At 44.2% G+C, this 27976-nt stretch overlaps 1 protein-coding gene across 6 annotated transcripts in view; it reads left to right on the forward strand.

Moving 5' to 3' along the window:
• Positions 1–27976, forward strand: part of KIF21B (kinesin family member 21B) — an 89352-nt gene that overhangs the window by 49791 nt on the left and 11585 nt on the right. For 3 of the 6 annotated variants that reach the window (XM_061632500.1, XM_061632504.1, XM_061632503.1), the window contains 20 exons: positions 343–567; positions 1412–1496; positions 4270–4384; positions 5090–5281; positions 7029–7228; positions 7794–7901; positions 10740–10808; positions 11855–12084; positions 12499–12646; positions 12761–12955; positions 14325–14426; positions 14920–15085; positions 15683–15743; positions 16079–16136; positions 17577–17782; positions 20218–20292; positions 20449–20562; positions 21844–21882; positions 24966–25102; positions 27752–27932. In XM_061632500.1, the coding sequence (XP_061488484.1) occupies positions 343–567; positions 1412–1496; positions 4270–4384; positions 5090–5281; positions 7029–7228; positions 7794–7901; positions 10740–10808; positions 11855–12084; positions 12499–12646; positions 12761–12955; positions 14325–14426; positions 14920–15085; positions 15683–15743; positions 16079–16136; positions 17577–17782; positions 20218–20292; positions 20449–20562; positions 21844–21882; positions 24966–25102; positions 27752–27932 (2706 nt within the window). The remainder of the gene's footprint in view (positions 1–342; positions 568–1411; positions 1497–4269; positions 4385–5089; positions 5282–7028; positions 7229–7793; positions 7902–10739; positions 10809–11854; positions 12085–12498; positions 12647–12760; positions 12956–14324; positions 14427–14919; positions 15086–15682; positions 15744–16078; positions 16137–17576; positions 17783–20217; positions 20293–20448; positions 20563–21843; positions 21883–24965; positions 25103–27751; positions 27933–27976) is intronic. The other 3 variants (XM_061632501.1, XM_061632502.1, XM_061632505.1) reach the window with 3 other exon arrangements.

The following is a 27976-nucleotide window of genomic DNA, read 5'->3' on the forward strand; positions in this document are numbered from 1 at the left end:
TCAGATTTTCTTTCCTATTGGGTGAACAGATTATGGATTATACCTCATCTTCTGACTGTCATATTTTGGGTCCTGCCCACCTTGTTTGTTCCTATTCTGTTTTGGGAGCTGTGTCCTGGCAAGAGTTATGAGCCTTATGGCAGAGTGGCTTTTTTAGCATCCCTTGCCTATGATTCCATGTCAGTAAACGAGGGCATCAGATGGGCTTGCCTCATGTAATTTTGGGGCAAGCAGATACTCTCCATCAAGTAATTCCAAATAAATCTGTCTCTGTCTACATGGCAGCACCTTTGTATATAATGGACACTATGAGGCTACTGCCATTTTTTGTTGCCTTTGTAGGACAAAACTCTTGGAGAGTGAAGCTATGAATGAGTCACTGCGTCGCAGTCTATCACGGGTTTCCTCTAGGCTTCCTTATTCCCTGGGCTTATCTCCAGCGCCTGGATTGGGAGCTTCAAATAGCCCTGTCTCCTCCTCAGTGGAAGCTGAGGCATCTGAAGTCATCCAGTGGGCCAAGCAAGATGTAGAACGGCTGAAGAAGGAGACAAAATTGCGAAGGAAAAGGTAAAACAGTGTCCTTTGTCTGGTATCTGCTTAGGACCCTTCAACTTTATCCAGGCTGCTGAGCCTTCAGGTCTACTTAGAAGTGCATTGGCTGCCTCCCCCCTGTGTGTGTGCTTGTGCCTACACTCCGGTTGTGCCACCTTGCACATTAGCACGCATGTCTGCCATCACCCAAGATGGTAACGGGAACATGTTGATGGCATCCCCATCTTGGGTGATGGCAGGCATGTGTGCTGATGCATGAAGTGAAGCAACTGGATGTTTTTAATCACATTTGTGTGTGCAGGGCTGATGTCGGCTGGGAAAGCAGAGCTCCTGCTCTGCAATCTATGCCACTGTCTGGTCACAGCTCACAACCTGATGTTAGCAGGGATCACTCCACCCTCCCAGCCACAAGGGCCCTCAGCTAGTGCCTGATGTGGCCACCCACTGATGCCAGGCCTGATATTGGCTCTCCATCATTCTCACTCTCTACCCCTGTAATGTAGCTGTTATGATCTTGAATGCCATGACACCTTTTTCCTATGTTGAGCGTTCATTTTCCCTCCTGTAATGCAAAGATGGCACAAACTGGATGGGCCTGTTTCCTTTAGGCTTGTGAAACTGACTGCAGGTAAATGGGCTTGTCCAGAAGGCACAGAAGAAGCAAAAAGAGAGGATGTGTTTCTGATTGAAATGCCACTTTCCACTAGTGATGCAAATGAAATGTGTTTTGATTTGTTTTAATGGAAGCGTTGTTTATTTTGTTAGCTGCCCTGATGGCCCGTTGTTGTGGCTGAAATCTGGAATAAAAATGAATTATTTAAACACAGATATTCATATAAAACTGCCTTCCTCTATACAGCCCAGAAAAAGAAGGATTTAAGAAGAGGCTGAGGATGCAGCAGGGAAATGAAGCAGATGAGACGGATGAGAATGAGGTGGAAGAGGTAAGAGATCTTGTCCTTCACGTGCATATATAACTTCAGTGCTCTTTTGAGCATCTATCAGGGGTGCCACACTTACCAGTGGGTTTTGATGGCATAAGGATGAGCCCTGTGGCAATTTTTCAGTAAAATGAGAATCTGAGGCCCAGCTAAGAACATAATAGAGATCTCAAGTGCTCTTCCCTTCAGCCAAATTTAACATTTGTTTCAAAGGTTTCCTGACTGTAGCAATTGCCCACTAATTCCTTAGGCTCTGAGTCTCAATAAAATATTTCCTGCGATCTCCTCTGAGAATTGCATGCATCTCTTGAATCCAGCACCCTTGGATATGTGGAGCAGAATAAGCTGACCTTGGGCCTCTTTTTTATGCAGCTGATCTGTTTTGCTTTCCATCTCAAAATATGAATGGCTATGTGAGGTGCCCTTAAGTTCTTAAAAGGCTGGGATTGTGCATTCTTTGATTTAAATAAATTGATTAAAATTGACACTCAGAACAGTGTGACTTGTATAATTATTTCAGGATGTCTTTTTATTGTTGGAGGAGATCACAATGCAGCATTAAAGAAGCAACAAGCAATGTGTGATTCCCAGCCATTGTCAGAATTATTAGAGAGACAGAGTTTCAACTGTTTCTGCACGGTTATTTCTTTATTTCTTCAAAGCATCTCTTTTGGGTGTGTGTATGTTATTCTAATATGCTTAAGTTGGAATTTTGGGAATATGGTGACAGAAGCTGTTCTAAAAAGTCAGATGCTATTTATTGTAATTCATTCACAACTGTAGCTCTGTTTTTAGACTATAAACCTATCCAGGGGCCTGTGTGTGTGTGAGAGAGAGAGAGATCACTGCTAATATGTGGATTCTAATATATGCAAGTTTGGAATGGTCTCTTGGCTTTATTATTGAGGTTATGTTGCTGGCAGCCAGAATACAGTACTGGTTTGTCTAATGTTCTGCATTGCCTGAATATTGCTCAGGGCTGGTGCCAGGCATGACTGAGCCCTTGGGCGCCAGCCTGCCATGGGACCATGGCGCCTGCCCACATGTGCCACCTACCTTTCCCGCTGTGGTAAATGCTGGCTGCGCTGCACACACATGCCTACCATCAACCAAGATGGCGACTGAAGCTTCTCTAAGAGGCTGATGCCTCTGCTGCCATCTTGGTTGATAGCACATGTCCACACTATGCACGCGCCTGCCATCAGCCAAGATGGCGGCAGGGGCATCAGCACCTTAGGGAAGCCTTGGCTGCCATCTTGGTTATTATTATTATTTATAGCATTTATTAGTCACTTTTTCCCAAAAATAGGACTCAAAGTGACGTACAAAAAGGAAAACAAAAACACATTGCATATGAAATAGCTTACAGCAAGTCAAACAATGGCAAAAACAATTTCAAGCGAAATAATACAACAGTAATAGAGAAAAAACAAATGGCAAATATAACAGCAACACAAAAACCATACCACTATAAATATAACATAACACATTGTAAGAATCCTTGGTTGATGGTAGGCATGCGCACGCAGCGTGGCCAGCACTCACCACAATGGGAGAGGTAGGTGGAGCGTGCAGGCGAGCACTGTGGGCCTGCGCAGTCGTGGGGGGGGGGTGCCTGGGAGCTCCCTCTCTGTGATCCACAGCAGGATTGGGAGCTGACGCTGCCATGGATTTCAGAATGGGAGCTCTACCCACCCACCCTACGGCGGGCCCCTTGGATAGGGCCTGACCTGGCCGTCCTCTGGAGTTGGCCCTGATATTGCTGGTTACTTCCCTGTTCTTTCCTCTAGGATGAGGTATTGTTTAGCTATAGTGGAGGCTGGGCTGTCTTCCAAGGATGGTCCATAAAAAGATGTGTATGGGAGTAATAAAATTAAAAATGAGGAACAATGGATTTCAAACAAAGTAATATACATATTGTTCAGAAAAATGGCATTGTTGCTCAGGCTTTTCGTGTATAATCTGATGCTGCGATGTGTGCCTGTGAGTTTTCTTGTTAAATTTACTGCTTATCTGCTGCTCTTAATGTTTCAAAGTTACTTCTATTTAAAAAGTGTTTGTGGTTTAGTAAACTGTCTTAGATCTTTAAATTTATAAAGAAGGATTAGGAAAAGTAAATAAAATATGAGTTCATTTTCTTCTACAGTCCTATAAACAGTGGGATGCTATGTGTGAATGGGATATGGTGCCCATCTCTGAAAGGAAATCAAATTTAAAATGTCATTGGGACAGGCTTTGATTATTTTGAAAGCCTTATTATTGTGAAGTGAAATAGCAGGTCTTGTATCCTTCCTTTGAACAACGGAAATGAAAAACAAAAGCTTGTAGTTAGTAGAATGAATAGCTAGGGAAAATACAGCATGGTTAGAAGGAGTTGTTGGTGATGTATGTTAGATTTCTTCAACCTTCAGCAGCCTACATCCAGCTAGATTTCTAATCAGACCTTTCAATCAGACACAGCATCAGCATCCATAGCACTGGTAAGCTCTGATTTTTAGTGTGTTGCTGATCTGTCAACTGGAAGAGCATAAGGTGAAAGGAACATGACAGGAGGTATGAACTACAAGAAGTAACATCCCCTTGTTTCCTGTGTTCCTAAGCAGTGCAACATTCATTACACTAAGGATTGCCATAAGAACAAATTAGTGATTCAAGGAAGATGGAGGTCAGATTGCCAAATATGAGCAGGAACTGGGCAGGGTTGGATCTATAATGCCTTGGAATGAGCTGCATCACAGCTCCTTCTTTTTCTCTTCACTCTACCCTCGTTTTTCAGGAGGAACGGGACGAGAGTGGCTGTGAGGAAGAAGTTGGCCAGGAGGAGGAAGAGGAAGAAGATTCAGGAAGTGAAGAGAGCCTGGTGGATTCTGACTCAGACGTTGAAGAAAAGGGTATGCAGCAAACATTGAAGGAGTTGATTGTCTTTCAAGATATGCATAGACAGGGTAGTGCAGTTTATGTAGGGATCTAGGTGAATGCAAAGCACACAGTCTTCAGGATGTATATGGAAGGGAGGGCCTTTAATTAGTTTGGGGAGTTGAATCCACAGCCCCCATGCTGGTCCTCTGTAACTACCATTGTAGGCATTTCCTTTTTAGTACAGGGATGGGGAACCTTTTTCAGCACGAGGGACATGTTCCCTTCTGGGCAATCTTCCAAGAGTGAGATGCCAGTCATAGGGAGGGCCAGAAGCAAAAGTGGGCAGAGGAATTAATGTAAATTATGCCTTTGGTACAATAGGTTTTCTACACGCTCACACACCCTCCATCCAGGCCAGGAAGAGGCATTATTAGAGTTCAAGTACACATTCCAGCCAGGAAAAATTCCCAGTGTGAAGCAGCGCCAGGGAGTGGTGTGGACTGGGAAATGTTCTGAGGGCCAGAGAGAGAGGCCTGGAGGGCTGTGTTTGGCTAGCATAGGTTCCCAACCTCTGTTTTAGCTAAAGAAATGTGCCTACGTGCATGTTAGGCCTTTTCTCTGCCATCCATTTCCATAAAAGGAATATTGTTGTTTCAGTTTAGATGAGGTTGTAATGAGTTTAGATACTGCTATCGTCAAAATGGTGACGTTTTTGTTTCATTTCGTTTTTCATCTAGCAGCAAATTTCCAGGCTGATCTGGCTGATCTGACCTGTGAGATTGAGATCAAACAGAAGCTAATAGATGAGCTAGAAAACAGCCAACGGCGCCTACAAACGCTGAAGCATCAGTATGAGGAGAAGCTGATTCTACTGCAAAACAAGATCCGTGACACACAACTAGAGAGAGACAGGGTCCTGCAAAATCTGAGTAAGGGCATTTGGATTTTGACAGGTTGAACAGCATGTGTATGCACTAGCCTGAAAGGCTTTGTATTTGCATTCTCAACCAAGGCTGTGATTTGAGTGTGGAAAGATTGCTTAGGGATCTCAGATATTATGTGGGGTGATATTTCTACCCAAACAGTTACAGCATAATTAGAATGAAATGCTAAACTATGGTTTAACACTCTGGGTCTAAGCTGCCATCAACCTAAGTGAAGCTTTCGGCTCATCTCTCTCTCTCTCTCTCTCTCTCACTCACTCTCTCACTCACTCTCTCACTCACTCTCTCACTCACTCTCTCACTCTCTCACTCACTCACTCTCTCACTCACTCACTCACTCTCTCACTCACTCACTCACTCACACACACACTCACTCACTCACTCACACACACACTCACACACACACACACACCCATTCATGTGAGTGAATGGGAGAGAGATACTATGCAAGTGTTCCATTTCACTTTCAGAGAATCTTAGCTTCTTGTTACAAACGAACAAGTGATTGTGGTTTAAAACAAACTGGTTAGTTAAACAAGCCAGCTTCGTAATCCATGGGTTGAGTTGGCTTGTTTAGAAAATGACCAGAGTTTGCTTTAAAGCACTATCTCTTGTTCGTTTGTAACAAGAAGCCAGGATTCTCTGAAAGTGAAATGAAATGTTTGTGAAGTCCTGCTCCTGGTCATGCCGGAAGAGAGAGGAAGGAGAAGCCTGTGGGCCTGAGGCCTTGCTCACAGCCATTCTAGCTTATGCACACAGAACTAAACCATGGTTTATTGGTACGTGCAAACCAGTCCTTAATGTTGAAATGGTCAGATGCTAATTGGTTTATTGGCAGTCCAGCTGCAGTCAATTGTGTATATGCAGCTCAATTCATTTTAGACGTATGGGTTGTATCCAGTGCTGGTCATGCTCAGAGTAGATTAATGGACCTCAGTTATATCGACTAATATTCAGTAAGTCTACTTACATCAGGACTAGCATTAGATACAACTCTATATATTCTTCTTTTCCTATATGCTGTTACCTCCCTTGTAGCTAAAAGCTGAACTACTTGTTTACAAAAAGCATCTTATAAATCTTTCCAGGACTCTACTATTTCAGACTGCAGGTTGAGGAACGCATCACTGAATACTTTCCCTGTTTAATATCTCCCTGGCTGTGTTGGGAGAAGATTAGTCTACTGCTGTTCCCACCCAACATGCTAGTTACTACTTGGATAAGCAACAGGAGGAATATCAGTCATGCTGTTTCCCAGCCTATGTTCTGGAGTGGCAGCATCCCAAAAGAGCTGTATAGCACACTCTTCCTGAAATTTGAGCTGATATACTTCCAGGATCATGTGAGATTTCCAGTTATGTAAGAGAGGCATGCAAAACTTACAACTGAATAATTCCCTTGGGAAAACAAGGTGGTAAAGTCACCCTTAGAGGACTTCCATATGTATTTAAGGCTGCAGTTAGCCATGTGTGTTCCAGACATCTCCACTGCTTTACATTTATCTTTAATTTTCCTAGTTGTGTCTTACATACTGGAATCTAGCCTTCTCACCTCAGTGGTGTTGGCACTGAGCCCAGGCAGTCTGTACTCAAACTCTACATTGGGGATGTCATACCTGTGGCCCTCTAGAAGTTGTTGGGACTCCAAGTTCCAGCAGCCCCAGCGACCGTGGCCAATGGTCAGGGATGATGAACACCCCCATCTAAACAGTTTTCTTTGTTCTTTGCCTCAGGTTCCATGGAGTGCTACACAGAAGAGAAGGCGAACAAGATCAAAGCGGACTATGAGAAGCGTCTGCGGGAGATGAACAGGGACCTGCAGAAGTTGCAGGCAGCCCAGAAGGAGCATGCCCGCCTCCTCAAGAACCAGTCTCGGTATGAGCGAGAGTTGAAGAAGCTGCATGCAGAAGTGGCAGAAATGAAGAAAGCCAAGGTACCTTGACTGAGAAGTTGCCACTGTTTGTTTGGATAAGTTACGCTTGGGTGCTTCTCTTGCTGACTGCATTGGATTTGGACTGCAGGCAGAGAGGCCATCTGTGATGGAAAACCCTTTGTTTAACAATGTCACAAAGCAAAATAGGAATTTTCTTGCTTTCCTGTCTTTTTCCAAGGTCTTGAGGAGAGGACTTCGTCTCATCCTACATTAACAACAACCCTGTAACTATTGATTAGGCCAGAGGCCAGTGACTGGCCCTTAACTGTACAGTTAGCTTTGTGGCTGATTGGGGATTTGAACCTGGATCACTTCTTTCCTCAAATCCAGTGCCTCCTCTGCTATACTACACTTACATAAACTCAAATAAAATAATTCTTTTTAAAATATTCTCCTAGATCAGCTCTCCCCAACTGAGTGCCCTCCAGGTGTTTTGGACTACAGCTCTGATCAGCCCAGCCAGCATAGGCACCCGGTTGGGGAAGGCTACCCTAGGTAGCCATTGGGCAAGACATCTTACTTACTGTACCTGGCATTGTGTCTTCTTGTGCCCTTTCACCTACAGGTGGCGCTGATGAAACAAATGCGTGAGGAGCAGCAGAGGCGGAGGTTGGCAGAGACTAAGAGGAACCGGGAGATTGCCCAGCTGAAGAAGGAGCAACGTAGGCAGGAGGTGGGCAACAGCACCATTTGAAAGGCCTTTTCCTAGTAGAGCATACCAAATATGGTCTATGGACTGTTGGGGGAAGGGACAAGTGAAGAGGCCCAGTGAGATCAGGCCTATTATACCAAAGAGAGCTGTGACAATGCCTGCCTCACTTCAGCCGTCTTCACACAAACACCTCACACATCCACAAGAGGAGCTGCGCTGGATCAGGCCAAAGTCCCATCTAGTCCAGCTTCCTGTTCTCATGGTGGCCAACCAGAGGCCTGTGGAAAGTCCTCAAGCAAGACACGAGCACAATAGCACTCTCCCCACTTGCGCTTCCCAGCTGCCTCTGATGCTGAAGGTAGAACATAATCATCATAATTAAAAGCTGTTTATAGCCTTGAATATGTGAGGGAGGAGCAGAGCTGTGCTTGCTATCCCTACCACCAACATCATCAGCCTCCTCTGGCCATGCCCCACAGTGTCCATGTGTTCAGTTGAACATGCATATTTTACTGCTGTACATGTGCAGAGGCTTCCTATTTCCCAATTATGTGGAAATCCCCACACAGGTACAGCTGCCTGCATAATATGGGCCCCTTTCATGCCTTCAGCTGAGCATAAAGACGTTAGAGTCATATCAGGGGGTGCATGGAAGTTGGGAATAATATGTAGCTGGCCCAATCCCATTTCCCCCTCGTACATTCAATATATGCATGCGAAGGGATTCTGAAGAGGGTGTTGGTACTATCTATATCAATATATAGCCCCACAGAAATTTGGTGCCATTCTGACTGTGGATTTTGGAGTTTCTTAAGGACCAACATAGTTGCCTTTTTTATTATTCTGAAGAAGGCACATGATAACTCAGGAAAGGAGCTATAGCAGAAATTAGCCAGTGGAGTGACACAAAACACAAAAGGAGTTGAACTGCTACTCAGTGAGCTGCTAGGCCTGTCAGAAGCAAGGAGATAGGCCTTCTCTGGCCATATGTCAGGGGCCTGTGCTTCAGTTAAGAGGAATTTCTGACAGCCATGGCAATACAGCTCTTACCATATATGGAGCAAGAAATGCCAGATGTCCAAGCTGGATTCAGAAAGGGAAGAGGCACCAGAGATCATACCGCAAACATGCGTTGGATAATGGAACGGACCAAGGAATTTCAGAAGAAAATCACCCTGTGTTTTATAGTCTATAGCAAAGCCTTTTAATTGTGTAGATCATGAAAAACTATGGAATGCTTTAGAAGAAATGGGGGTGCCACAGCATCTGATTGTCCTGATGCGCAACCTATACTCTGGACAAGAGGCTACTGTAAGGACAGAATATGGAGGAACTGGTTGGTTCCCAGTCAGAAAGGGTGTGACATGGGTGTATTTTATCACCCTACTTGTTTAATCCATATGCAGAACATATCATACGGAAAGCAGGATTGGACCAAGATGAAGGAGGTGTGAAAACTGGAAGGAGAAATATCAATAATTTAAGATATGCAGACAATACCATACTACTAGCAGAAACTAGTAATGATTTGAAATGAATGCTGATGAAAGTTAAAGAGGAAAACACAAAAGCAGGACTATAGCTGTACGTCAAGAAGACTAAAGTAATGACAACAGAAGATTTATGTAACTTTAAAGTTGACAACGAGGTCATTGAACTTGTCAAGGATTATCAATACCTTGGTACAGTTGTTAACCAAAATGGAGACAATAGTCAAGAAATCAGAAGAAGGCTAGGACTGGGGAGGACAGCTATGAGAGAACTAGAAAAGGTCCTCAAATGCAAAGATATATTACCGAACCCTAAAGTCAGGATCATTCAGACCATCTCTACCAGCTACATGTGTGTCTATTACCCCTTAATTCGTGACCACATCAGACTACCCACCAGCTGTAGCTTCCAGGCCAATGCAACATTGGAACACTAGATGGAACTTTATAGTGGTGCCTATTATAATGACCAATGGAGCATCCAGAGTCGAGCTTGTTTCCTGGGAGGGTCCAAAGCTCAGTAGCAGAGCATGTGCTTTGCATGGAGAAGGTCCCAGGTTCAATCTCTGGCATCTCCAGGTTTGGCTATGAAAGGCGTCCTATCTGAAACCTTAGAGAGCTTGCTCCCTGTCATTGTAGACTGAGTGCAGCCAACATGGTGCCCTCCAGATATTGTTGGACTCCAACTCCCATCAGTCCTAGTCAACATGGCGAGTGGTCAGAGATTATGGAAGTTGTAATCCAATAGCATTTAGAAGGCACCACTTTGCTTCCCTTAGTGTAAACAGTACTGAGCTAGATGGACCCAATGCTCTATGTCTCAGTATAAGCTAGCATCCTATGTCTAGTATGCTCGCAGCATATTGAGCTAGTGAGAAAAGGATAAGGGTTAATATTTGAAACTGGCTATTCAGGATATTGGGGGGAGGGGACGAGCCAATAATTGTTCATTCTGGTCACTGAAAGGATAACAAAAAGTGGCCATTTTAAACTAGATTGAGGTTAGAAGCTGCAAAAGAGGCTGTTAATGGTAAGAGTGGTTTGATGCCAGAGTGTGTTGCTTAATTAGACTGTAGAATTCCTTTCTCTTGGGAAGATTTTCAGGAGAAGGTTGAGCAGGCATCTAGCCAGGATTGCTTCAGTTGCAGGCGACTAGACTTGTATCCACTGGCTCTTTTTCTTGGAGGTGTTGAGAATGTGATTTTGTAAGCTTTCTGAGTTCTGTCAGGTGGCAGGGGGAGTCCGCTTCCTTTCATTTTCTTTTACGGTGATATACATTTGGGCCCATTGAAGTCAGACTGGCATCACTCCCACTGAGATCCTCTGTCCTGAGATTTTGTTAATACATTTTTTCCCACCATGCCTGTAGTTTCAGATTCGAGCGCTAGAATCTCAGAAGCGGCAGCAGGAGATTGTACTGCGCAGGAAAACCCAAGAGGTAAGTGGCAGCCTTACTGCTCACATGCAAGGCAAGTGTTTCATTTCCACTAAAAATATGCTCCCCTTGGATTTTGCTGTATTGAAAACCTCTTCCTGTAACCCAGAAACACTCATGTGGATTTCTTGGATGTGTTTGGTTTTACCTGTCATGAACAGTCATTTAGAATAGAAACATCAATGAATTAAACAAGGAACATATCTCCCATTATTCAGGCATTGCCTACATTGTATTTTTTGCTTTTTGAAAATGCAAAGGCAGTCATAATTACTCAGACAAAAACAACCTTAAAAAAAGCAATTCCTGACAAAACTAAGCCATGTTAAGAATTTTGTAAATATTAGGTTTTTGCATACCATATCATACATAGAAGATATATAACATAGAAAGACTCAAGGCAAAAATTTGTGTCTGGACATCTCTCCAAAACAACCTCTGAACTATTGGAGGTCATATTATTTCTCTCTCTCTCTGTTTAGCATGCAAATGTAATAATAAACCTTCCCCACTTCCTTTTTATGCGAAGCAACTCAGTTGTTCATTACCATCAAGCTGGGCATCACACCTTGGCTAGTGTATGGTTACCACCTCTGGCATTTTTCACATTCTGCCATGTATGTCCAAAGCTATTGGGAACACCACCCATTCCTGAGTTAAGTCCTGGTTGTTTGAAAAAAGAGTTTTTCCTTAAAGCCAGTTGATACTGTGAACTTGGACCTTGCCCTTGTGTTCCAGTGGATCTCCTTTTGGCATGGCTAAAGAATGTGGCTGAGGCTGTTGGCGTTTCACTGACCAACAGAGGCTGGGGACTAGATAGCTGACACCTTGGAGCTATTTCTACATTGGATCCCTTCCTAAGACTGTATTGGGTGGTGTTTAATATTAGTCCTACTCACAGTAGACCCACTGATATTAATAGACATGACTAACTTAGGTTTATTAAATGTAATGTGTATACTCTGTGTAGGATGTAGCTGCATACAACCCATTCTGTCTGGTCCCACCTTTATATTTCCGTTCTGGACTGGTTTTGTTTTGTTGTCTAGGTCTCTGCTCTGCGCCGTCTGGCCAAACCTATGTCTGATCGGGTTGCTGGAAGAATGAATCAGAAGCAAGCTGTGTTGGATTCAGGTGTTGAAGTCTCCACCAGTGCCACCTCTTCAGAGCCAGAATCTGGTTCTCGTTCTGTCTCCAGCATTGTGCGCCAGTGGAATCGGAAAATCAACACCTTCCTTGGAGACCCTCCTTCTTCCACAAATGGGACTCGAACTATCAGGTAAGACACAGGGCAGATTAGCCATTTGATTATAATTCAGACTAACCTAAGTGTCTAAAAGCATCTTATATAGGTGCCTTTGAGAACAACCAACTTCTGAGACACTGGCTTCTCTGTTCCTTCCTTTGTGCTTCCCTTTACTTGGTTCAGAGCAGTCACCAACCCCAGCTACTTTACACCAGGGAAGGTTGGGGAGGTATGATCCAGAATGTTTAGGGCAGGGATGGAGAACCTGTGGCCCTCCAGATGTTGCTGGATTACAGCTCCCATCAACCATGATCATTGGCCATGCTGGTGCAGCTGATGGAAGTTGGAGTCCAGCAACACCCAGAGGAGCACAGGGCCCCCGTCTCTGGTTTAAAGTGATGCCAAGATCATGCTGTTCAGTTCTTAGTACATGATTTCTCTCTGCAGGAAGAAGTTCCCAAAGAAAGGGGCAAACCAGACCTTCAGTAAGACTGCTCGCTTGAAGTGGCAGTCCCTGGAGCGCCGTGTCTTTGACATTGTCATGCAGAGGATGACTGTCATCAATCTGGAGTCGGATATGGAGAGGCTCATCAAGGTGATGGATAGTGGCTCTTTTTCACTGGAGCAGAAGGTGACGTTTGAGGGCAGGTAGGGAGTTGCAAAACACTGGCAAAGAAGAAACATTCAGCCTTCTCTTCCTTTCTTTCAGAAACGTGAGGAGCTGTCACTGATGCAGGAAATGCTGCTGGGGAAGAGAGAGAAGTTGCAAACAGAGAACCCTGAAGAGCAGAAGGGGCTGCAGGAGCTGAATGAGGAGATTGAGGTGCTGGCAGCCAACATTGACTACATCAATGACAGTATTTCTGACTGCCAAGCCACAATCATGCAGATTGAAGAGACCAAGGTGTGTCTAATCTGTGCACAAGGCGAGCAGTTTGGGAGGAGGGCATACTGTTGTTTTGGATCTGGGCATTGTGAATGAACTGAGGGTGGCTGGCTTGGGCCCTTGTTTAGATAATTAGATGCAATGGGTATATTAGGAAGTTCCATGTTTTCAGATATTACCTTAATGAATAAAAAACTTGTCCCTTTTTCTGTAGCCGCTTCAGTGTGCTACCTTTCTCTTTAAAGAGGTGGGGGGAATGTAAGGCAGACACCTGGAAAATAGCTTGTAGAGTTGGGAGAGTCCTGGGACTCTGCTCTGTCCTCCCAGGACACTGTGGAACTGGTATTCCTTAACATTATTACTTGGTATGTTCCTTTTCCCCATACATGTGCCTGAAGTGGTTCACAACACAAGAACTGCAATACAAGATGTGTGTGTGTGCGTGTGTGTGTGTGTGTGAGAGAGAGAGAGAGAGAGAGAGACACTTATAGTCTTGTACCAGTTCATTTCAAAAACATAAAACAGTTTGTGTCCATAATGCTAACATTATGACATTTTAAATTCTTTACAAAATACACAGTATTAATCAGTTATTAAGAACTGTGAGAATTTGGCATTTGTGTCAAAGGATCAGTATCCTAAGTGAACTTGCTAGTCTGTAGATATCTAAAAGAAAAGGTCTCTGATTGGTCTACAGCAGCCTTCTCCAGCCTGCTGCCCAGGGGTGTAGTCGTTCGGGGTCTTGGGTGGTGGTGGTCTTAGACCCTTTACCTTTTTGGGAGCAGGGTCCCAGCAGGATCCCTAGTCTCCAGCATCCTCTGAGCCAATCAGCATGAAAGGGGAGTGTGTTAGCTACTAAGAAGGCTCTTTTCAGTAGCTACCACTCTCCCCATTCATGCATATTGGCTCCTAGGGACTCTGTTGTGGGAGAAGGCATTTACAAGGATCTCATTCTCAACCCAGCATCACAAAAAGGGGAGTGGTAGTTGTGGCTATCATGAAGGGACCCTGCACTTCTGAGTTTGCCACTACGGTACTCCTGCTGCCCTCCAGATGTTATTGGACCCCAGCTCCATCAGCCTTGATCAGCATAGCCAATGGTCAGGGATGATGGGAATCATTATTCAACATCTGGAGGGCTCCAGTTTTGGGAACGTGGATCTGTAGTAAATATGATTTGGGTCCAGGGGGGCGGGAGTTGGTAGTATGAGGCTGACTACTACTTTCATTCACAAATCTACTGGATGGGTCTTTTGGGAAGCAGGCTAGCCCATGGATCTAAATCTTAGCAATGGAGCTAGTCAAGCCTAGTGGGTTGGGTAACAAACTGCAACTACCATTTCCCAGACTTTCTCATTCTCCCCCATGGGTCTGATCTTCTTGCTAGGAAGAACTGGATTCTACAGACACCTCTGTAGTGATCAGCTCCTGCTCTTTGGCTGAGGCACGGCTTTTATTGGACAATTTCCTCAAAGCATCCATAGACAAGGTGAGTAAAAAACCCAGAGTCTCTAGTATGGACCAGAGATCTGATAGCCACAGCTTATTTTGTTGCTATTCAGTAGCAGGTTGGTCTGTTCAAAGATCTCAAATAGATCAATCAGCCCTTCTGATGGACAAGACTAATAAACTTCTTGGAATAGCTTGAAGGATTCAAAACTCTGCAACTCTATTTCCAAATTCTGTGTTCTGTCCAACCGCAAGCTTTATTGACAAATGAAGACCTCTCGGTTAGTTTATGTTAGGGGTTGGATGACATGAGCACAACATCCTATTCTCATCTCAGAATTCATTGATGGAACACAGAGGCCCATTTGCAGGAATAGTAACATAGTCTAAGGGCCACTGCTTATGTATGATTAAGCAGAGACAAGACCTGGCAGAGAGGTTGAGTCCAGGACCCTCTCTCCCCTCCTCTTGCCTGAGAGCTAGAAAGCTTTCATTGATAGGCTTTTGTCTAATTCTCCAATCTTTGTAAACAGAACCTACAGGTGGCCCAGAAGGAAGCTCAGATCCGCCTGCTGGAGGGACGCCTGAGACAAACAGATGTGACTGGCTCCTCTCAGAACCATCACATCTTGGATGCCCTGCGGGAAAAGGCAGAATCCCACCCTGAGCTACAGGCGCTCATCCACAACGTGCAGCAAGGTGGGAGTTTGAAGTCCCTTTATTCTTTGGGGAGAAACATGTTCACTTAGCAGTCCTCTTGTACAATGACAGTTTCCTCTCCTACAAAGTTTTCCTTCCACGAAATGCTACTGGCTCCATGTGAGGAAAAGGCCATTGTGAGGAGGTTCACCATGTGACAAAAGCTTCAAACAGCCATGCTACCATGTGGGGAATGCAGCTGCCTGGTCTCCATGCTCATAAAAAAGCCCTGGTGGATCTCACCGAAGGCCCTTCTGGTCCAGCATCTTTTCCTCATAGTGGCCAACCGGGTGCCTATGGGAGGCCGTGCAAGGCTTATTTTTTTCCAAACAAACAAAAGTACAGAAAAAAATCCTTGGCACTTCATTTAAGTAAAGTAAGCCAAAGCTTCCACACACTCACATATACCACACACACACTGAAAAGTTAAGTGACATTTGCCTGTCCCAAGAGACATTTTCTCTTTCCACCGCCCACCCCAATGAATGGCCCAGGGGAAGCGGGAAGCGGGCGAACTTATAGTGGTCCAGCACTGTCGTGCTAAGTGTCCATGTGTGGGTGGAATTGATCTGCATTTTTTGTTATCCTTTTCCACAGAGAATGGCTATGCTAGCACAGACGAAGAAGTCTCCGAGTTCAGCTTGGCCTCAGAGGGGAGGTGAGTGCGCCCAGAGAGAGTGCAGGGCAAATGCATTCTGCTGGTTTTTCTTTATTTCTGGTGGCCTTTAAAAAGGTTGGTGAAATGGCAATCCCACCTGTTCACCAATGGAGCCACCTACAAAATCAGCTTTAAGTATCGAGGAAACCCCTCTGTGGTTTTTTTCCTGATGAATTCCAGAATTAACATATAACCCTGTGGTACAAGAATGAAGTGGACTCCCAGATGCAGGACTGAGGCCAAGCTGGGAGGGAGAGTCCCTTACAGGGCATGTGTTGGACCGCGGTAAATCTTACTGGAACCGTGTGCACAGAACGCTTTCTGTATTCCCACAGTTTTTCCCAGTCTTTCTCCATGAAGGGCTCTGCCAGTCAGGATGACTTCAAATGTAGGGTAAGTTGAAAGCTTCAGCCTGGTAAAGATGGTTCTAGACACTTCACTTTATTATATATTTCCAAAATAGAAATCCCCAGGAAAAAGGGCAGAGCCATCATGTAACAAAAGCTTCAAATAGCCCCAGGAAAGAGTTTTAGATGCCAGTATGACAGGAAAATGTCAACATGCTGTAGGTTTTCCCTGTCATTCTTGTTCAAAAGTTTTTTTCCTTGCTGAAGGTTCCCCATGTGGTCAGATTTAGGCTTAGCTATGTTTGAAGCAGCTCCTTTTTTTTGCAGCTCAGAACACGGTCCAGTATAAATCTAGCATAAGGAAGATAACCAAAAGATGTGAACAAGGGTGGGGAATTTCTAGCCCACAGACCAAACTTGGCCTGCCAGCCTCCCCATTTGGCCCACCAGGCTATTTTGGGGAAGGCTGTTTTCTCCCTTCATTCCCCGCCACCCTCAGTATTGCAGGAAGCAAGAGAAAAACGTCCCCATTTTACAATGTAGGTTTCTTTCTTGGGTTCCTTCAGGGGCAGTAGGCACTTGGAAACCCTCACAAGGGATTTTAACAGGTGGGCAGGGCAATCCATCTGTCAATCACTTGATGTCATAATGCCATCATGTGATTGACAGGTGGGCATCCCTGCCCATCTGTCAAATGATCTGCGAGGCCGATTCTGATAAGGATCTTGCCTGTGGATCAAAAAGGTTCCCTACCCTTGGATTATGACAAGGACAATTTCACCATGTTGCACATATCCATCCCTAGACCTTTGTCCAGCCCTTTAATTTTATATCATAGTCCATAAATTTCTTTGGTGATTTTAGTGCCCATCAGAGCCACTTAGACTTTGCCACCTTCTTCTCCCCTGGCTTTCTGATTAGTGGGGAGCCTCATTCCACCCCCTGTATGTGCATCACTTTGCTTTCTTTCTTAGTTCTTACTGAGCCCACATTAAGATGTTTATATTGCATTTTGCCAGCTAGTATGGGGAGTATACATCCAGACATGGATGGCTAAGCTTTGGCTCCAGTGAATCAACAATGGAATTAAAGCAAAGCCTGGACTGATGAGTGTTATGTCTTTGTCTGCCTCTCCCAGTCATCACTCTATTGAATAAGCCTTTTATCAAGACAAAACAAGTAGCTTTGGACAAGCCTACTTGAACTCTAGTGGGATGGGGGGGAGCACAGTAACCATTAGGACTTTTGCATGGCCAGCAATTGCTGATTAACGGTACGAGGTGCTTTCTGTTGTTGTCCATATTTAATTCAGAATGAAGTGGCAAAGTTTGGCACGCAGCCCCAGGGGTTCTGGGAAAAGGTGACCAAGAAATGCTATCCTTCGGGTTCTAGTTTGAGGGCCAGGCAGCCAGGGAACAGCTCCCACATTGCCCATGCTGGATGATGCTCCTTATTTTGACTTGTGTCTTCTGGGGCTTTGTTTTAGGGGGAGCCCAAGCTGTCTGGCCAGATGAAAGCTGTGTCTGCAGAGTGCCTGGGACCCACACTGGACATCTCCACTAAGAACATCACCAAGTCATTGGCATCCCTCATGGAGATCAAAGAGGATGGGGTTGGCTTTTCCATCCGTGATCCTTACTACAAGGAGAAGGTCTCCCGCACCATCAGCCTGCCCATCCGAGGGAGCACATTGTAAGCCATGGCAATGTAGGCAATGATGTCTGCATATTTCTTGTTGGGCAAACTGTAGCGGGGGTAACTGATGGATTTAGAAGTTTGGGTCTATTATCTAAATGCGCCTGATTCCCCCTCTGTTGCAGGTAGTGTCTGAGTCATCCTCCCGACAACCACAATTTCTGCTCTGCTCTGGGGTGGAGAGTTGGTGGGCAAAGAGAGAGCAGGCAAGGACAGAGCAGTGAGTCCTGCATTGTTCTGGGATCAGTGTCAGCTTCCTTCTTTGCTGGCAAAGTCCTACATGAGCAGGAGTAACAGCAGCATTGGGGGACTTCATCAGACCCCTCATTCTAGTGATTCTCTCCCCCAAGTCTTCTCAGGATCCTACTGCTGTGAGTGGAGAAACCCAGGTGGTATTAGCTGCATAGCCTTTGCTTCTCACCATCAGCCATGAACAAGCTAAAGCAAATATGACTGCTGCTCTGGACACAAAGAGTGCTGAAAACTCAAATCGTATTCCCAGTCCCTGGAATGAGGGCCATGTTCAACCTTTTGGAAATTCACATGGTACATCCCTACAAGAAGTGTACCATCTTGTAATGCGTATATTTATTTATTTATTTTATTATTTGATTTATATCCCACCCTTCCTCCCAGCAGGAGCCCAGGGCGGCAAACAAAAGCAGTAAAAACACTTTAAAAAATCATAAAAACAGACTTTAAGATACATTAAAACAAAAGATCTTTAAAAACATTTTTTTTAAAAAAGAAAGCTTATAAGACATTGTAAGAAAAAAAGGTTAAAAATATATTGTTATTTTATTTATTTATTTATTTATTAAATTTATATACCGCCCGACTAGCAATAGCTCTCTGGGCGGTGAACATAAAATAGCATAAAAATACAATGAATATCAAAATAATACTAAAATACAATCATCAATCCAATACAATAAACATTTTAAAAAGTAAATCAGTGTAACTTAAAATGCTTCAGAGAACAGGAAGGTTTTGACCTGGCGCCGGAAGGAGAGCAGAGTCGGCGCCAGGCGTACTTCCTCGGGGAGACTGTTCCATAGTTCGGGGGCCACCACTGAGAAGGCCCTAGATCTTGTCATCACCCTCCGGGCCTCCCTGTGAGTTGGAACCTGGAGGAGGGCCTTTGTAGCAGAACGTAGTGCACGGGCCGGTTCATATCGGAAGAGGCGTTCCGCAAGGTATCGTGGTCCCGCACCGTATAAGGCTTTATAGGTTAATACCAGCACTTTGAATCTAGCCCGGAAACATATTGGCAACCAGTGCAAGCTGGCCAGAACAGGTGTTATATGCTCGGACCGCTTGGTCCTTGTCAGCAATCTGGCCGCCGCATTTTGCACTAGTTGTAGCTTCCGAACTGTCTTCAAAGGTAGCCCTACGTAAAGCGCATTACAGTAATCCAAACGTGAGGTTACCAGAGCATGTACCACTGATGTAAGGTCCTCTTTACTCAAATAGGGACGTAGCTGGGCTACCAACCGAAGCTGGTAAAACGCATTCCTTACCACCGAGGCTACTTGAGCCTCAAGTGAGAGGGAAGAGTCTAAAAAGACTCCCAGACTACAAACCCGGTCCTTTAGGGGGAGTGTAACCCCGTCCAGGACAGGGTATATATCCACCATCCGATCAGAGAACCCGTCCACCAACAGCATCTCAGTCTTGTCTGGATTGAGCTTCAGTTTGTTAACTCTCATCCAGTCCATTGTCGCGGCCAGGCAACGGTTCAGCAAATCGACAGCCTCACCTGAAGAAGATGAAAAGGAGAAGGAGAAGCATACTGATGACAACGCACTCCAAAACTCCTGATGACCTCTCCCAACGGCTTCATGTAGATATTAAAAAGCAGGGGGGACAAAACTGACCCCTGCGGGACCCCATATTGGAGAGCCCGCGGTGTCGAGCAATGTTCCCCAAGCACTACCTTCTGGAGACGACCCGCCAAGTAGGAGCGGAACCACTGCCAAGCAGTACCTCCAACTCCCAACTCCGCGAGCCTCTCCAGAAGGATACCATGGTCGATGGTATCAAAAGCCGCTGAGAGATCAAGGAGAATCAACAGAGTTACACTCCCTCTGTCTCTTTCCCGACATAGGTCATCGTACAGGGCGACCAAGGCTGTCTCTATAACATATAGAGAAAAGGGGCGCAATGTGCTCCCTCATCAAAATTTCTGCACATGCAGAGCTGGCAGGTGCAGCAAGAATGTTTTTACCCTATCCTCCTGATGTGTCATGCAGAAAGATTTTGATGTTAAGGTGCTTTCAAACAAGGGATTCCCCCCATGTGATGTACACTGTCCTGGGTGCCCTAAATCTGCTCTGAGAACCAGCTGGGACTGGTTATCCCAGTCTCCTGCAAAGCTGAGGTGCCCCAACTTTGGAAAGAGTTACTGCTAACCATGGCTGCCTCTCCTTTAGCCCTAGACAGTCCCGCGGCGCAGACACATCACCCCTCACCAGGAGGAAATCATATGACCGGGGTCAGCCTATCAGGTGAGTGAGAGAGAGAGAGAGAGCGTAATTGGCAGTTCATGATGCAGGAAATAAATTGCTCTGTGATGCAGGATCTAGCAGGCTGGGAGACAAGCAAGGGACCAGTGGAACAGCAAGGGACCAGTGGAAACCACTGCATCTCTCTCTCTTTCCTAGGAACCCAGATGTCGGATTTACTCCTCCCTCATCCCCTCCCAGCCGGCCACGCAATGACCGCAACGTTTTCTCTCGCCTCACCAGCAACCAGAGCCAGGGTTCAGCACTAGACAAGTAAGACTACTTGTGGAACTTGGGGAAACTGGTACTCCCCAACCTGATGGCAGCAGGAATTGAGCAGAAAAAACTGGCAATTGCAGGCTATAGCTACTGGTGCTAGGAATATCTTCCCCTCAAGTCCCACTCTACTGAGCATCTAGAAGGGCCTGTCTGCCTTTGGCCTCCAGGTATGGGTCCCATTTGCACTGGAGTTAACATCATGCCCTTGCCATCCACTTAGGTGCAATGGCACGACATTACCTTGAAACCTCCCAAAACATGTAGGGAGCCTGAAGGACACTGTCACATAAAGGCTTCTGAATCAAAGACCTTGGTCTTTGGGGCTATGCTTTTTAGGCAGTGCTTAAAGCTAGAAAGCACCATAATCTCCCCACTGTTATGGGGAGGAGTCTGGAAGCTCTTTGCAACCCTGTCTGCAGCCTATAGGGGCCATCTGTCCTGGGGCTACTTTTTGAAAAGGTCATCACTGCTTTTGAGGGTATGAGGGGATCTGCTTTTTCCAGCACAGCTGTGAGTTGAGCCTTCCAGCTACTGTTTCATTAAAAAGATCTTGGAAAATAAGATCATTTGGGCCCTGCCTTCTAAATACCAACATGTGTGCTTTTGCACCTTTAAGTGCCTGCTCTTGTTTCCTGGAGTGTGTTGTAGCTTCCACAAGGCCTCTGAAATGACAGCTGTGGTATCATCAACACAGTTTCAGTTGAGGCAATGGAATTCCTGTAACACAGGTCACCTTGAGCCTTACGGATACAGGGATAGTGTTGAATTTTCAATTCCTCTTCCCCAAATAAATAAAATCACCTCTTGGAACCTACCTGGCAGTAGCCATCTCAAGCATATTTTCTCTGTGTCCCTATTCCTATTTGAATGGTAATCACCATAGACATTGCTCAGAAGCTGGCCCACCCATAGCTGCTCAGGAGCCTTGGACAGATATTCCTAGATTTGTGCCTATTCCCTTCTTCTGGAGAAGAACCACACATGCACTATAATTCAGCATCCTAAGAACCTCCACTTCCCCCCCCTTAATCCATGTTTCAGCCTTATGGCTGCAATGACAGGCTTAAAGTTTGGTGAAACACCTAGTAAAAACTCAAGATGGCTTCTGCTTTGCCCTCTCTGTTCCTGGTCCCTTTCTATCTGTGGTCTGCTCTCCTCTGTCTGTCTGCCCTGCTAGCTTGGATGCAATAACAACCTTCCCTTTTCTGGCTATGCTGCTGCTTTTCCTTCTCCTGGTTTTAATTACCCATAATCCTGCTAATTTTCTGTCCCTAGGTCTGATGACAGTGACTCCTCTATCTCGGAGGTGCTGAGGTATAAAACTTACTATTTATTATATAACTCTTCTTGCCTTTCTGTTTCTCACCCTTTGCCCCTCCCTGCATTTAAAACCTGCCTGTAACCAAACCTGGTTTACTCTTTCTTTCCATGTGCTGCTTCTGCTTGCTGCTAGATTTGCCTTTCCAGCTGACTACAGAGTGTTCATATGTTAGCTGAAACAATATGGTTGCTTCCATCCAGTGGATGCTCCCACTAAGGCCAGCAGCTCCTGGCCACATACTTAGGACACAACATGTGGTTAAGAACCAATCCACCAACACGTGTGTGTCTTTCCCAGCACTTAATAGCTGCCAACATGTGTCATGTTTTGTTTGGAATGGAGCAGCCATATGTCTGTAGGTAATGCATGTCCAGTAGTAACCAGGATTAGGAGCTAACTATCTGCATGTGTCTGTGCCATGATTTCACAGATCTGGCTTTTGAGCGGTGGCATCATTTAGAATCCTGAGTAGTTTTTAGTCCTCATTGTGGTGGAAGAAATACTGGAAATTTTCCAGGCAGCTCCTCTTCAAGGCTCAAAGTCCCAGAGCCATTTTAGTTGAAAACATCTCCATGGCCTCCAGGCTCAGCTCCCTGTCTCCCACCTCCCATTGCTTCCAGTTCTTGTTAGTCCTACCCCTATGCAATCTGTTTATCCCAGCTTCCCATGTCTTTCCCATCTACCACTTCAGCCCAGTAGTCCAGTTTTTAAATCCAGGTGTGTGTTTTTGGTCATAGAAGCTAAATGGTTGTGTATTTTTCTAACTTGCATAATGCATTCTAGTACCATATTGTGAATATTTGGGAGGCCCTGAGTGCAGAACAACAGACTCCCCACTGTTTATTCTGCCCACCAGATTTCATGCTAAAGAATGCTATGCCAAGCAGCCATGTCTTCCCCTTTTCCCCAGATGTAAAGTTTAGACACCAACCAGTCTCACACCAGACAGTGAAGGGGTGCATATGTTATAAGGGAAGACCATCTGTTATGTTTAGTTCTAACTAATTGCTAGGGGTACTCAAGCACAGCCAGAAGCTGAGCCTGTGTAAAGTTTTGAAAATAGCAATGAGTTGGATGCCCTTTTTCTACTAAGTGCTTGTTGTAGCTGCCTTTCTCCTGTGATTGTTCCTGGATCACTATAACCCCCCACACTGGTGGACTGTTGTAATGCACTCTGTAGGGGGCTGTCCTTAAGGCTGCTCTGGAGCTAGTGGAAAACGCAGCTGCTGGGCTGCTTTTTAGGGCCGTCTATTGTGCGCATATTGCACCACACTTGAAGGAGTTGTACTGACTGCCAATAAGCTACTGGGATAAATTTAAGATTTTAGTATTGACCTATAAAATCTTAAACAATTTAGGATTAGAACACCTGAAGAAGCACTTTTCTCCGTATTGCTCTACACGAGGCTTTGCCAACTTGGTGACCTCCAGATGTTTTCCGTTACAACTCCCATCAGCCCTAGATGGCACAGCAAAGGCTGCTCTACAAAAAGCATAGGCTGCCCTGCATTACAATCAACTGATTAGGTCCTCCTGATCCTGCCACAGCATAAGGAAGAACAGTTCATGGCTGTTAGATGGAGAGCCTTTTCTGCAGTGGCACCCATACTATGGGACCAGCTTTCCTCTGACCTTAGGCGAGTTGTGATATTTAGCCTCTTTTAAAGCTCATTTGTGCTCCCAGGTCTTCACCAGTGCTTGATCTCAGTATATTATAATTTTACATCAGTCCTAGTTTTTCAGCAGCATTATCTTACTATATTTTAATATTGTAGAATGCCTCTAAACGATGTGGGAGACAGTATCAAAATGTCTTATGTGATGTGTAAACCAGGCCTGTGGCTCACTCCTATGTGATCTTTAGGCTTTTTTCTTTTTACTTTCTGTGTCTTGATCATCCCATGTACTCAAATCAGAAAATGCAGCCACTTTGCAGGGCTATTACAAAGCTTCTTGCGGGGGGGGGGGGGGGTGAAGTTGTTTCCATGCTAGCCACAAGGTGGTGCACTTATTTCATATACAGCTCAAATGGAGTCATTTAATCTAGACTAGAGAAAGGGGTTTTGATTTGTCAAGAGATAAGACGTTTCTACAGTATTATAGAACTAGAATAAGTGACGTGATATCTGATTGGACCAAGCAGATGATTAAAATAATTGTGGTCTTTTGGGCCCATATGTCCATTCAGAGCAAAAATAAAATAGATTTTATTCACATCAAGAGGTCAGAGCCTCTCCACATGCTGCTGTGAGGACAAAGTTATGTTAAATTGCTCCTTGGCCCTGCACAAAGAGAACTGGAGGCTGAGATTTGTATTAACCTTCCAGAAGCAATGCACCAAATGGAAGTACAATAACTTGGAGCTGTTCATGGGGACGGGGCTGTAGCTCAGTGGGTGGAGCACAGACCTTGCATGCAGGAAGGGCCAGGCTTAGTCCCTGACATCTCCAGAAAGGACTGGGAAATACTTGTGCCTAAACCCCTGGAGTGCCTCTGCCAGTCAGTGTACTGAGCTAGACAGATTAATAGTATAAGGCAGCTTCCTTTATTCCACGTTCCCATGCTGGAGAGCTGGTATGCAAATGCACACACGCCGGTGTCTGATACACATGGCGTGCATCGGGGGTTTCAATCCCACGGAGAGCCTCCATTGAGACACGAGGCTTCCCACTGCATAAGTTTACTTTAATCACGCTAGGGGCCTAAGTGTGTGACTTGCAGCCCTGCTCTTATCTACGTTGCCTCTTGGGGAAATAACCCTTGAAGAGGACTTGAGTGGATCACCTTTCAGCGTAATATTGACACCAGCATATAACCCATGTGGAGCATCTCATCTCTCCTATAATATTGCAGACTTTTGTGCCCAGAGCTTTGATGTACTCTTCGCCTTGATTCTGCATGTGCCTGCCTGCCTGTCGTTTTTTCCCCTTGAAGCTTAATGTGGGTCTGGCCCTTCTAGCAGGCTGTGTCTCCTAAGCAGTGTGCATGATAGGTTAGTCCTATCTACCTAGGATGTCCACTTGCTCCAGCTGCAAGAATCACCTCTCATGGCAATTTTCTTTTTCTCCCATGCAAGGGGCATAATAAACCCTGTGGGAGGTTCCAGGAGTGCCCGGACAGCCCCACTGCAATGCATCTCTGTGGCAGAAGGACATACCAAGCCTGTTCTTTGCTTGGATGCTACTGACGAATTGTTGTTCTCTGGATCCAAAGGTGCGTGTGTGTGAGGGCAAGAGTTGTTTTTGATGGCTCAAGGTTGGGATGGACAAACGCTGAGCCAGAAGTTCTGAGTGGAACTGTGTGAAGCAAAATTCAGAAGTGGAAGGATGGAGAAAGAAAAAATCATAATGGTTTTCAGGGAAGCTGGTGGCAAAAACCATAATATTGTCCATGTTTTCTCATTTTACTGTAGTTTTGCTGCTTCAGCAAGTTACCCAACACCCATTTCCCCCACAGTGTCCCTGATGGAAAGTCTCTCTGTCATGACGAAGCACCACTCCAGGGAATTCCTGATTTAAAAAATGGCTGCTGCTTCTATGGCTGCACTGGGGCAGCCATATTTTCCCCTAGCAATTGCCCCTAGCAATTGCCATAAAGCACACAAACACAGACATCCCAGGTGCTATATTTATTTATGATAAAGAGAGAAAATGGGAACCTGTTACATACATCTATTAAGACAATATCTGTCCCCAGAAAAAAGGAAAATATGCAACTGCTAAAAGCTTAAAATTCAGTATTTGAATTAAAAGTACCTGCTTTCCATCTTATGTGTTGCATGTTCACATTTTAAGATATTAATCATATCTTATTTTTTTTTTACAATAATTTTTATTCAAATTTTCATAAAACATACAAAACAAAATCATAAAACATTCAAAGACAAAAAACAAAACAAAACAAAAATGATTAAACAAAAAAATAAAATGATGACTTCCCATTTGTCGCAGATCAAATCAGTTGTAGGTCTACAATATATATCAATCCTGTCTCTTAAATTATATTATAAAATCACTTTCCTCCAGTAGTTATCTTAATTAATCATCAAATCTCATAAACATTACTTTATTCTTTCCACAAAAAGTCAAAGAGAGGTTTCAATTCTTTAAGAAATATATCTATCAATTTTTCTCCAAATAAACATGTCGATTAATCCATCTCGTTAATAATAATAATAATCTTATTGTCATAACCATAGTCCAAATAAACATATCGATTAATCCATCTCATGAAAATCTGTTAGGTCCAATAATTTCAATAGCCATTATTCCATTATCCATATTAATTCCATCTTCCATCTTCAATAGTCCTGTTAAGTCCAGTAATTTCAGTGTCCAATCTTCCATTATCAGTATTCCATAATAATCTTGCTGTCATAGCCATAGTCATATAATAAGAGTCTGATGGGAATTTCCTCTATCCCAAATATTTTCTTGCCATCAATTCTGAATAAGTTGCTGAAATATTGTTGTAAAGTCATATCTCTGTTCTTCTTTTTTACAAAATGCACTGGCTCATCTCTTGAGAGTTTTTCCATTGTCACATGGCTGCAGTTAATTCCATAGATTTTCTCTATATCAAGCTCCATCACGTCATTCCAGTCCAGAAGATTATCCAAGCCACTGATAACTTTATCTCTAATATCTTCATTAATTTCTTCAGAGATAACGTTAAATTCCAAACAGTAGATTTTATTTCTAATATCCATAAACTCCAGATCTTTTTCCAATTCCACATTTGTTCCAATCTCCAGGGCTTGTATCTTCCCTTTATTTTTTCTTTTCTCATCTCTGATCTCATTCTCCTCTCTCGCAGGATCCCCTATTTCTTTAAGCTCCTGCGTCATTTTGCTCAGTTCAATTTTCAGCTCCTTACTGCCCTGTCGCAGGGTTTGTTTCGTTATCTCAATCTCATCCATTATTTTCTGAAACATAATTACTTCCAGATTCTCAGCCACTTTCTTGATTGCCATTTTTAAAACCACGAAAACAAAACAAAACAAAAATAAAGAAGAACCACTTCTTATTTCAGCAACAATTGGGTTAATATTCCAGGCTTGATGACATCACAGTATAAACAGAGCAGCCTGCCTTATCTCTCTATGTTCAAGAACACAAAACAAATTTAGTTCCCAGCATCAAAACAGTTAGTGGCGTCGTGAAGAAGCAGATTCGTCAAAATAAAATAGACCAAAAAGAGAATAGTCCCAGACAATATAATGTTCCTCGGAATAGAAATCCCTCTTCTGTTTATATCTTTAGAATGCACTTCCAGGACAGCTTTTTGCAATAGAAACAGAGATAAGTTGTTAATTTTGTGAATAACAGAGAAGAGTTATAGCTCACCCAGAAGTTCTTTAAAGCTGATTCATTTGACAAATCTCTTTTTGCTGCAACAATTTAAACCAAGTAAAAAAAAGAATAGAAAGAAGGGTGCTTGCCTGTTAGTCCGTTTTCTCTTTGAATAAAAGATAAACGTATCGCATTAATCAGATAGAGCTTGTTTGGAAGTCCGTCCGGCATTGCTGGCTGGACCTTTTCTCATAGATTAATGAAATCCAGTCCTCCCAACAAAAACAGGCTTTTGAGGTTGATCTCTACGTTACTCCCTGCCCGGGAGAAATTTCATCAGTCAAAAAAAAAATGTTCTGACTGATTTATATCTGAATAAGCTTCTTTTGAGGCGGGAGCCCATCTCAAAAGCAGGCACAAGCGAAGTCACCCTTCCCGGAAGTCAATATTAATCATATCTTAGACTCACTGAAGATATACATTTTTGCCTACAAGAGGGTGGTGGTTTCTTCTCTCACATGGGAAACTAGGTCAAGGCTGATACAACTAAAGTGTTCTCCTCTTTCCAAAGATCGGAGTTGCAAAATGTGGAACTTGGTGACTGGCCAGGAAATTGCTTCTTTGAAAGGCCATCCTAACAATGTAGTCTCCATAAAGTACTGTAGCCACTCTGGCCTGGTATTTACAGTCTCTACCTCTTACATCAAAGTGTGGGACATCCGGGATTCTGCAAAGTGTATCCGCACTCTCACGTAAGTACCTGGCAGCTCTTCATTGTTTTAGTTTCTCTAAGCTT

This window comes from Rhineura floridana, chromosome 6 (genome assembly GCF_030035675.1).
Source record: "Rhineura floridana isolate rRhiFlo1 chromosome 6, rRhiFlo1.hap2, whole genome shotgun sequence".
NCBI lineage: Eukaryota > Metazoa > Chordata > Lepidosauria > Squamata > Rhineuridae > Rhineura > Rhineura floridana.